The 12,294-nt window shown below is 41.7% G+C and overlaps 1 protein-coding gene across 1 annotated transcript; it reads left to right on the top strand.

Annotated features, from left to right (window-relative positions):
• The first annotated feature begins 5,382 nt into the window (after positions 1-5,382).
• On the top strand, positions 5,383-6,022 carry pmchl (pro-melanin-concentrating hormone, like). The gene has a single exon (XM_029444827.1). It carries the CDS (start codon positions 5,468-5,470, stop codon positions 5,870-5,872), a length of 405 nt encoding a protein of 134 aa, XP_029300687.1. The 5' UTR covers positions 5,383-5,467; the 3' UTR covers positions 5,873-6,022.
• The last annotated feature ends 6,272 nt before the right edge of the window (positions 6,023-12,294 follow it).

Below are 12,294 nucleotides of genomic sequence, written 5' to 3'. Positions count from 1 at the left end.
GTGCCTCGTCGTGCCACACAAACTAATGGTGTCCACACATTATTTTACAGTGATCTGCGATCATGTTGGCTGTAAATACCACCTGTACTGGTGAGTAAGTAACAATGCTAACATGCTGATATTTAGCAGGTATGTTCACCATCATAGTTTAGGGTGTTAACATTTACTAATTAGCACTAAACACAAAGTACAGTAAAGTAGTTTTTCAGGTGTTTGGTGATAAATCAAAGAAAAACTAACATTTTGACCTGATGAAAAGTGAGGGAATCACCAAAGTTATTTTAGTGCCAAATTTCAAAGCAATCCATCCAATAGTTAACAGATGGATAACAGAGCGCCATTGCCATCACCAGAGCCACGCCACTGGTATTGTTGAAAAAAAAAGTAAAGTAAAGATGTGGCCTTAGTCCGCAATGAATTCATATTTTGGAATTTGACACATTGTCATACCTGGACACATCTGGAGAACTATTTTAGCCATCAAGGAAAAGTAGGAACAGTTTTTGCCAGTAGAAATACAGTGTTTTTTGTGGAGGGTAAGTGGAACGAGCAGAAATGAGACTTTAGATACAAACATGTGGACAAAGGGGTAGATTCTATAAGTCTACTATTTATTACTGACTATTTTTAACCAGATTTTCAAAACGCACATGCAACTCTAGCATAATGTAATTTCACCTGACATTTAAAAATGTGTATATAGTCAAATGTTTTTTTTTAAACATTTCACAAATCCTGTTTATGATTCTTATGCAGTTAAAGTCTACCAACAGAGCTCCACCTTCTAACCAGTCAGAAGAAAAAAATGCAAATAAAACATAAATTAAATGCAATGAATTAAACAACTAGTATGTTCCTCACTTTTGCAGATAAAAATGCAGAGACCACGAAGAATTCCATCGCTTAATCGCTTCAAAGATTAAGAAAGTACGTTTTCAGGCCCTTGTAGTATGGACATATATTGTAATAGTTTAGGATTTATTCCCAGAGCAAAAGAGCATAAGGAGCTTGTCAGGTAAAGCATCTCTAAAGCTCAAACGTCTTGGAGCATCTTGGAGCAATATTGTCCCACGCAGCATTAACATTGTGGCTTATGTGTGGTCACTGAGGCGAGTGTGAGCTGCACGGGGATCAGATTCTGCAAGTTCTCCCGTCCATGCAGTTCATTATTCCGTCCCTCCATCGAAAAACATGATGTTGAGATAACTCCTTTCACTCTCGCTCCGTCTCCAACACGCACAGCGCCGATGTTGCTATTTTTATACCACATTGTGATTACATGTTACTAACCATCTCCATGGCTACTAGCATCTCTGCAGATATATTGATGAGATATGAATGTGTTGGTCTCTCTTTCTCTTTTTCCACTCTGTCGGAAACCCAGTGCTCGTGTCTCGCAGCCTGGGTGCCCACTTTGGAGATGTCACTTTCAGTGTTGCTTTTTATGCTTAGTGTTTATGCCAAATCTCTAAGACGTAGCACCAGATCCAAGATCCCTCTCTTTACTTTTATTTTCCCTTTCATGCAGTCATATCCTGACACCCAGACCTACCCTCTGCCACTATGAATATAAGCCTCAAATAGCTAAAAACAGTGTTTGGCTTTCATCTTTAGGTTAACGTAAATTTCCCCAGTGTGGGACAAATAAAGGATTTCTGATTCTTCACGGTATGCCTGGAGGTGTGTTGTGTTCCATCATTATTATCTTCAGGATACAGAGAGATAAGACATGGTCATATATAATTATTATTGTTTAAGTCCATGGTGAAGTCTTGGAATTCCAGTTTAAGCACAAACGACTGATCCAAGAAAAGTAACATGGAAATAACGGCGTAGTAATAGTTTCCCTCTCAACCCAATCGATCGAGGCAGATAGCCGTACACCTTCAGACCAGTTCTGCTCCAGGATTCTACCCGTTAAAGGGGAGCTTTTCCTTGCCAATGTCTCACTGCTTGCTCGTGGGTGAATGTTATGTTTGGGTCTCTGTAAATTAAGTAGTATGGTTAGATGTGCTCTTTATGAAAAGTGCCTTGAGATATCTTCTGTTATGATCTGACACTACATCAATAAAAACAGTTGGAGAGTAACTACTTAAATCCTTTACATGTATGTAGGATTTAGTGGCATCAGGTGGTGAGGTAGACCCTCCCTTTCCAAGGTCTTCAGGTAAAAAGGCCCTCTCTAGAGACAGTGTTTGTCCATTCTGGGCTACTGTAGAAACATGGCGGTACAACATGGCTGACTCTGTTAAGAGGAATCACTCCCTATATAAATGGATCATTCTAAGATGATGAAAACACACTGGTTCTTAGTTTCAGGTGATTATAGAATTCTGAATATTATGCTCCATTTCTGCCAAAATATCCCCCTAAATTCTACACACTGCTCCTTTAAGTAGGCCTACAGCTCCACTAAATGATCAAATGTTCAGATGTGGAGTAAAAAAAAAAAAAAAAAAAAAAATCCTTATGAAATGTAATGGAGGAAAAGTATAAAGTATCTCAAGTAAAGTATTGAGTAGGCCAACATAGTAAGAATTATTTTCCACCTCTGCCTTGGTGTGAAAGCAGAACTCTCTGGTTGATTATTAGATTTTCAGCAGATCTTCCTGCCCCTGTAAAGGGAAGTCCTCTGAGCATGTATATAACTCCTTAACCTGTCAAAAACTAAGATTTCGATTGGTACCGACTGACAGAACACACAGTCTTGGAATTTCAACAGCATAATCAAATCTGTGCCAGATTTGTCCCGTATTTACCTAGCTGGAATGCAGCGCTTGCTATCGTAATAAAGACAAGTGGCGCTATGCAAAAGGGGCCTGTGTTAGATGTCTGTCTTCCCTCAGCACATGGTTGGGTCTTCTTGCATCGCCCTACAAACTCCTGAGTCGAGGCCACGTGTTTTGGTTGGCGCCCATCAGTGTAGTCAGCTGGTCGGCACATCTTAGCCTTTAAAAAAAATCCCCTTCTTTCTGTGGCACACAAACACCTTCAGTGGGCGGCTGCTGCTTTACTCCCCAGGGCACACATGGAAAATGTTCAGTGCCTCTGCTCTTCTGTTTTACAGAAATGTAAAGGAATTTCTTGGGTTATTTTATTAAAATGTGTGGAACAAAGAGTTAAAGTACATACAATGTTTTTACAAGTAAGATTCAGTAGTTTGGCATTGAGAATGTAGGATGGAAATGCAAAAAATAAAAGTTCTGTAATGGACACATGGCATACCGTTGAAATCTAATAACTGCACAGATCAAGAAAACACAAGACTGATCTCAAAAACTTTCTTTTAGTTTTTCCCTTCTGACAATTTTCAGCACTCAGAGCAAATGTATGTCTGTTTGCACCTTTGCCTTAATATGCAATCACACTGCCTATACATTTGTGGTGTATTCAGTCTCAATACACCGTTAGTGGGGAGGTTTACAAAGCCTGTAACGTCATCTCCAGGGACTAGAATTCAACGTTTTATTTGTCTGAAAGAGTGCTGCGTTTCAAAAAGGAAAATTTCAGCCACTTATGTTAGTCTTTATTACCTCCACCAAGGTTATGTTTTCAGTTAGGTTAGTTTGTTGCTTTGCTAGTCTGTTTGTCAGCAGGATTACAGAAAAACTGTTATTTTTTTCAAGAAACTGTATGTGTAGCATGGGCCAAGGAAGAACCCATTAAATGTTTGAACGGGTCCGAATCACAAAGAGGATGCATGCAATATTTTTCACTTTCGTTGGGAGACGGGGCATGGCCTTGGCAGAGGCCTGCGCTCTACGAGTGCCCTTCTAGTTCTATGTGTTTTGGCTTTTGTTTACACCAGTAGCTCTAATAAAGATGTTGCAAGCAAAGTTCTTCAGATGGTCATTATGTTTATTTTCTCAGTGCCTTTTAAAAGCCTGACCATTCCTGTGCATTTATGTGGCTGATAAACTTAACCCCTGACCTCACCCAACTAGTTTTAGTTGCATAAGTTCAGTTTCTTCACACTGTAAATGGAAAAACTGGATGTATGATTTTGTTTATATGAAAGGGATGAGAAACTATTCTGAATATGTTTTAGCAGAGAGATATTATGATATCTTTCATCACTTCTACTGGCAGGTTTCCCATAGGGTTTTGAAGTGTTGGCTAAATAATATTATCCTTCGGCATTAAACTATATATTTTTTCATTCCTAAAACATCTCTATTGTACAGCTTTATGTGGTTTTCATCCAAAAACAGCTTCAAGCTCTTTTGCACCATTAACACCTAACAGCTCCACCGTTCTCTACCGTGACTATCTGACATCTAGGAATGAAAGATAAGATTTAAACAAAACCATCTGTCTCCTGAAAACCACACAAGGCCTTTCAGACAGTAATAAAAACAGGGTGTAGATAATTCTCTAATGCCAGACTTTTTAGAAACCACAGACATGGTTTTCAATAAGAAATGGTCCATCTGAACTGCCCAGCTGCACATTACGAAGACTAAAATAACCTTAACAAATTATACGTCTAGCCATCAAAGTTTTATAATTTGCAGCAAATCATGTCAGTTCAATCTTTTCTCTCAAACTACTGTGCTTAATAGTGTTAAGTGTAATACATGTTTAGTGCTCATAAGTTTATTATTCACAGCCTCTGCTCTAAAACTTTTAGCTGGAGACATAACTGTTTCTGGAACAGCCGATGACCTGAAGATATCCGAACCGCAAATAAATACGTTAATTTGTCGACACGTTTGATCAGACGCAAAAGCCGTCTGCATCTCATTTCAAATGGATCTTATGCAAACCCAGGTGTGCAAAGCTCCTGCCACACACATCCTGCAACCGTAATTAGTTCGGACTGTAATTATGCTGCGGTCCAGCAAGAGATCTAATCAACTTCTGCCTCAGGTTCTAGATCTAATGTATATTCTCCTCAAAGAAACATTTCCTAACTTCACTTTCTCTTTCACACATCAACAAGCTGGGCAAGAGCACACAAACACTTCAGGAATCCTTTGTTTGCTTTTTTGCACTAATCCAAGGTTAAATCTCATATTGAACATTGTTACAACAATGCCATGAGAGGAAAGCTTTTATCTCCGAGCATCTGACACCACAAAGAGCTTCACGGGGGAGTAATCCCTCGTTGTTTTAAAGGGTAGTCAATTTGGATTAATGTTTTTCTTGGTGTCATCTGCTCAAAGAATTCCCACTGTTTCATTGTCAGGAGACTAATATCAGTCATTGATTTTAATTAACTTTCCACCAAAACAACTCTCTTGAACACCACAAGAGTTCTACCCAACTGCCTTTTAATGCTTTTACCTAATTTCCTGAACACAACAGGAAGGTTTATGTTGAGAAACTATTCAACGTGGCCAATCCAACGTGTCCGAAATGATATAAAAGAGGATGATACGATCTCAGGGTCAGAACAAGGCAAAGAGCTCTGGGAAGAAACTCATCCACGAAGCCAACGCTTAGCACCTCCTGGAAGATCTTCACCATGAGACAGTCACTCATGTCCGTCATCTTCGCTGCAGCACTTTTATTCGAGTGCTATGCACTGTCGGTTGCGTTACCCATGGGCAAGACTGACGACGGCTCCCTGGAGCAGGATAACATCGCCTCGCTGCTGAGCGATGAGGTGACAGAAAACGGCCTTGGAGACGGAGATCTGGTCGCTGGCAAAACCAGAGGGCCGAGGCTAATCGTCATCGGCAATCCTAACCTCTGGAGGGACCTGCGGTCACTGCACGGCGGACTGACCCTCTACAAGCGGAGAGCTGACGACAACAGCCAGGTCATCGAACAGAGAGACGCCGGCCAGGACCTGAACATCCCCATCCTGAGGAGGGACTCAATGAGGTGCATGGTGGGACGGGTGTACCGGCCGTGCTGGGAAGTCTAGGACAGTTTACTCTGGTCGTCTATGTGTCAAAACAGAAGACTACCACCACATCCTTTCCTGCCTCACACTGAGTTACATAATCCAAAAATCTATGTATCTATAATTAAATTATTGCAGATCTTAGAATTAAAAACACTGAATTCTGCCTTATGTCTTGTGTATTTTTGGTATTTGTCTCAATACAAAACTTACTCCTAAAACTGAAGTTTTCGACGGTTAGAGTTTTACTTTCAGATGTGTTCTGAAAAGTGTTGGTATAGAAGAAGTAGGAAGAAAAACTATTGTTCATCAAGAAATAGTTATAACACGTAAAAGCACTTTTGTGTTTGTGTCTGGATTAAATAAGATACTAGAAGTTAACTAGAAAGGCACTCAGAGAGCGCAATCCTCCGCCAAAGCCGTTTCCATAAGTGAAAAATAATGCGTGTATCCGCAACAAACAGACGGAAATGAAAGCATAACCTCCTTGGAGGTAATAATTAGTGATAAATAGTGATAATTACTGCAAATTTTCATCCGGCTTTGTATCGTTGCAATGTGGATGTTAATGCAAATTAACAATGTCAGGCTTTCAACTGTGTTACCGCCGCCCGGAACTCCACTCTCATTTGTCATTTTACATCACAGCGGAATTTGCAAAAATACCTTTGACAAATTCAGATACAAAGACAGTTGAAAAATTGGCAAAATATCACTTTATCGTACAGACATGAAACTGGTATCGATCTAGAAACTAGAGGATGAGAGAAAGAGAAAACAGGGCAAATTTCATTAAAAAATGTTTCTATGTTCCTGCAGTAGCACTTCAAACAGCTGGAGTTACAGTAACAGGTTGGTGCAGTCTGTGATCTGGCTTCTTCTGGACGAATTGCAGGTCTGGTTTAACAAAAACATCTGTGATGGGAGGAGTGGCCTTGATAAACCCTATGACTTAATCCCTTTCAGCAGCTCCTCTAAAATTACAGACAGATTTTCACATAAGAGTTTGTTACATCAGATCCTGTATACTGGTAAATGACTGCTGTCTTACGTCTGTTGGTGGCCTCTCGCCTGCAGAACAAAGGTGGGCTCTTGGGAGAGTATTTCCAACTGTACAAGAGCTCATCAGAGCATTAATGATTTCCTAAGCTTTGCAGATGTGTCCGGCACTCAACTAGCAGACGCAGGATATAATAAAAAATGGCATGATAAACATCAATTACAGATCATTTAGCTCATTATAGAGGCTGTGGCTTCTGCCTTGCCAAATGCAGCTAATAACAAAGATTAGAGATATCTTTCTGTGAAGTTTGTTTGAGCAATGAGGATTAAGAAACTCTTGTATTTGTACTACCATAGTCTCTATAAACAGATATCTGCATATGAACTGGCTACTTATGAAATAATGTGTCTCTCAACTCCACCTTAATTCTCGTGTTTGAAGTTGCTAATAGGATTGTGAACAATGATCGGCGCACTGAAGAGGAAGTCTTGGCCCAAATTTTGTTATATGGATGCCAATAGCTGGTGGCCGTTGGCCAAAGAGGCTAAATCGTCATCAGATCTATAGCTGATGGGTTCTGACATTGTCTCTGCCAAAGAAGCTGTTTTCTGACCTGTTAACGTATTAGCAGGACATCTTAAAAAAGTATAATCTAAATTAAATTTTGGGACTTTTCTCTCACGCCATTATTTTTCATCCTGTTTCTACCCTTCCATCGTTATTTATGACATATGAGGTCCAGTCATGGTCTTAACCAATGAAGCTCATCGTTTTTTCTTTCTTTGCGAGGTCTTTGTGACACCAGAGAGGATAGATTAACACTTATGGTGCAGTAAGGCACTGCTGGAGCAGAATGATGAGGTCTCCATATGAGGTCCAGTTGTGACTTGTGAATAATTGCAGCACCTTCCCTGCCAGGAATCAGTTGTTAGAGGCAGCAAAAGAAAAAAGAAAAGGTTGCTGGTGCTTGATTGTTGTGGGTTTGTCAAAGTGGCTGAGTCACAACTGCAGAACATTTCTCACAAAATACAGAGTGAGAGCAGTCACTCAGCAGAAAAGAGAATGTTTTTCTGGGAATTTCTGCACCTTTTTGGTATTTGGGAGTAAGTTTGATTAGGTTTAAGACATCGGCAGATATCCAGCATGTGAAAAAATGTTATGCTTTGACGAAACGACTCATAAGCCACTGTGGTACTTTGTCAACTATAATACACAATTTAATGCCCTGTTTGACAACAGTCTTTGCAAAGTAAATCCTTTAATTGTGATGAATATTAGATAACAAATAATAAAGGCTTTCTCTAACAGAGACGAACAAAAAGTTTATTGAGCCCCCTCCCATTAATTGAGGTGCCGTTCAAAAGAATTGGCATGGACCTCATCGGGCCATTAGACCGGAGTGCACGGGGATATCGCTTTGTATTGGTCCTCGTGGATTATGCAACACGATATCCAGAGGCAGTGCCACTACGCATACCTGTCAACATTGGAATTTCAAAATAAGTGATTTTTTTTGCCGGACTCTGGTCATATTTTAACAGCTCTCAGCCACCCACCTCCACCCCTATACAATGTAAACACATAAGGGACGGGTATATACATTCAGGAAATACATGTTTATTTAAAGTATGTATGTATGTATTTTATTTGATGAGTTATCAATTTATTTGATGATTGATGAGTTGTGTGGCTTTTGTTTTCCCCGACGAGGACTTCCTTGCGATGGCAGAGTCGGGAAACATGTCCGCTACACTGCAACTGAAATCATCGCAGAAGCTGAAGGCTATATTATTTTTGGCACAAAGCATCAACATCTTTCCCTCAGCTTTGGTCACTTGGTTTGCCTCCGAAACAGTTCTTGTCACACATGAAGTCATTGACAGTGTATGTTTTGTGCCTCTTGGTGTGCTTGTGCTTGGATGATTTTTCTTGCTGGCGAACATCGCTTATTCCGCCGTGTGCGATGCTAACATCTGAATGGCACACTTTACAAAAAGCATGAGTTTGCCCGACTCTGCTTTTTATTAAATAAGGGAAGGTCTCCTCCCATTTGGCTAGATACTTGCATAAAGTTTTAACTTTTTTGGCAGGTACAACTGCGTGTCCATCTATCTCCCGTTCACTGTGATTCTCATCCATATTTTTACATCTTCTTCTTCTGTGTTATTGTTCCTGTTTTCTTCTTCTGTGTGTTTACTAGCGGATAACGTTTTTCAGCTAAAGTTAAACATAATACTGCCACCTGCTTTACCGGAGGCCACTTTACCACTGTACACTTTTTAAAATTAGGCCTATTTTTATTTTTGAAAGGTTAAAAATACTGGATAATTACGGGAAAATATTTAAACGGGAGGACAGCGGGATAGAAGGAAAAATACGGGATAATCCCTGGAAAAATGGGAGGGTTGACAGGTATGCGGCTATGTAATATCTTGACAAAAAGTGTGGCGCAGGCACTGTTTCATATTATCTCCAGAGTTGGTATCCTGAAAGAGACCTTGACTGACCAAGGTACATCCTTTATGTCACACACGTTATGAGTTTGTAACGGTACGATCAAGACAGAAGGGAGGTGGGACTCAATTGCACGACACCGAGGCAGATAAATGTTGAATGGAAATAGTCTTTACTGAAAACTTTGCAGTTGTTATGGTACACGCATATACAGTTGATCATACAAAGTTTCAAGGGGTAAACCAGGAGCAGAGTCGGGTCACGGAAACAGGTTTGGTACACGGGCAGATACTCAGCGTAACAGCACAGCAGACAAGGATCAGGCAAGGGCAGAATTGAGTCACGGAAACAAGGTCGAGGAAGCCAGAGAATCAAACACTCGGGAAACAGGAAGACGGGACTAATGCTGGAATTCTTGACATCGAAGTACGAAGACGAACTGGCAATGAGAGACAAACAAAACAGACTCTATATACACACCAAGAAGTGAGAGGGAACGAGACACAGGTGAGGACACTAACGAACAGATTGGGAACACCTGGGGATAGGAAGTAGAAAAAACAGAGAACAGGTAATTAACAAAATAAAACAGGAAGTACAAACACAACACAAAACATCTAACGAACAGGCCGAGACCTAATAGAGCTCTACGGACTACTTGGCGTCCGCTCCATTCGTACCAGTGTCTACCATCTGCTGGTGGAGCAGTTTAAGAAAATGCTGAAGAACATGGTACATGATCGTTCATGAGGATAGCCGTAATCGGGATAAGTGGTTAGACCTTCTGTTGTTCGCAGTGTGGGAGGTTCCCAAGTCCTCCAATGGATTTTCTCCCTTTGAGCTGTTGTTTGGCAGGAAGCCACGGAGTGTTTTGGACCTAGTTAAAGAAAACTGGGAGGAGGGTCCGAGCACAAGCAAAAATTTAATTGAGTACGTCCTGGACCTGAGGGAAAAACTCCATTCACTGGGACAGTTATCAGGCTCAGGAACGTCAGCGGCGCCTGTATAACAGAGGGTTGCGACGAAGACAATTTGTAAAGTGCTTGTATTGCTCCCAACTTCTAGCCCAGAGTTACTCGCCAGGCAAGGGCCTTTCGTGGTCACACGGCGAGTGGGGGACGTTTAGTATGAGCTGGTGCTGACGGACGGACGGGCTACTCAAATTTACCATCTCAATCTCTTAAAAGCCTGGAGGTAGGTGGCCTCTGCTTCTCTGGCATCAAGGAGATTGAGAAAGATGAGCTGGGACAGGCGGTAATAAAAACGAAGAAACAAGCCCCGGTCTGTTGTGGCGGCCATCTTTCACCGGGTCAGAGAGCAGACGTTGCCTCATTGCAAAAGCGTTTTGCCGAGGTGTTCTCCTCCTGCCAGGCCGTACGACTCTTGTACACAACCACATAGAGACGGCCCCGTGCATTACGGTGCGGTCGGGGCCCTATTGTCTGCCTGAGCACAAAGGGAAAATTGTTGAGGTGGAGCTTCAGGCCATGCTGGAGATGGGAGTAATAGAAGAGTCCAACAGTGACTGGTGCTGCCCCAGCGTTTTTATACAACACTGGATTTAACAAAAGGCTATTGGCAGATTCCCCTATCTCCAGAGTCCAGGGAAAAAACTGCCTTCTCCACTCTGTACGGGTTGTACCAATTTGTGACTCTTCCATTCAGGTTGTTTGGAGCCTCAGCTACCTTTCAGCGGCTCATGGACCGGTGCTGCGTCTTCCAGTCAACCTGAAGAAGTGTGCGGTTTAGCAGAGGGAGGTACGGTATATGGGGTACCACTTGGGCGGCAGGTGCAGCCACAGGTAGAAAAGATTTCCGCCTGCCCAGCGCCCAAGACAAAGATGGAGGTCAGGAGGGTTATGGGGCTGGGTTTTCGGAGCTGACCAGTCCCCTAACTGACCTGATCCAAAAGGGTGTCTCAGATCTGGTCCAGTCTACAGAGCAGTGCCAGCTGGCATTTGAGAGGGTGAGGCCAGCCCTCTGTGGGGAGCCACTCCTGTTTTCCCCTAACTTTGCTCTTCCTTTTGGCGGGCGGGCGGTGGGGTTATCTGGCAGTGGGGTGTGGTTAGGGCGCTATCTGCGGGGGTAGAGATGGGAGTGTCTCAGCTGGAGACCAGACAGCTGGATGGAATCAGGTAATCAGTCACACAATAAAAGCATGGTGATGGCCTGGTTCTGTTCTCTTGCAGTAGGCTGGGTCCAAGGGGAGACGTTGAGCAGCCATTCAGCGTGTCGGAGAGAGAGAGACAGAGATAGCCAGCAGAGAGTCTGCACGGGAGGAGGCTCACCGGCAATATTATAGTGTTTTTGCTTTTGCCTGGAAAGGCTGTTGCAGAGTTCATCGATCCTTTTTCCCTTCGATCATTTTTACCTGGGTGAGAGCAGGTGTGCCTCACAGTTGACAAATGGTTTTATTGGACTTTACTAACACTGATGAAACTGGAAGGGTAATTAATGAGTCATAATGTCAGGAAGATTTACTAATGTAGGTAGGGTAAGCCAAATCATGCTGCATAAACTATTTCCAATAGTGCTTCCAATTTAATGCTTCAAGTCCTTGGCATTAAATACAAAAGCGTTTCCCTTAAAATGATGACACATTACAAGGAGAGCCTTTTGGCATGTACTTACCTCATAATAATACGAAATTCAGATAAATGTTTTATGGAAAGGTGTTTTGCTTTACCAATAACTGTGGGGAGCACATCTGGAAACGTTTAAACGAGAGGCTGTGCAACTTTGTTTAATCAGTTGTTGGTTATACAGTATATGTTTTTTTAGGTTAAATAACCATGAATGATGTTAGTCTAATGAATCTCAAATACTTCCATGAGCTGTTTCTCATGAGTTTTCTATATTATAGTATAGTATAGCCAAATTACCACATTTTAATCATTGAGAGACGAATAAAATACCGGCCCTGAAGAACATTCTTGGCATTCACTCTGTTATAAAGTAAGCTATAATAATGGCTGATAAAAGTTGC

This window comes from Cottoperca gobio, chromosome 12, assembly GCF_900634415.1.
Source record: "Cottoperca gobio chromosome 12, fCotGob3.1, whole genome shotgun sequence".
NCBI lineage: Eukaryota > Metazoa > Chordata > Actinopteri > Perciformes > Bovichtidae > Cottoperca > Cottoperca gobio.
This window is presented reverse-complemented; position numbering and strand designations above follow the sequence as displayed.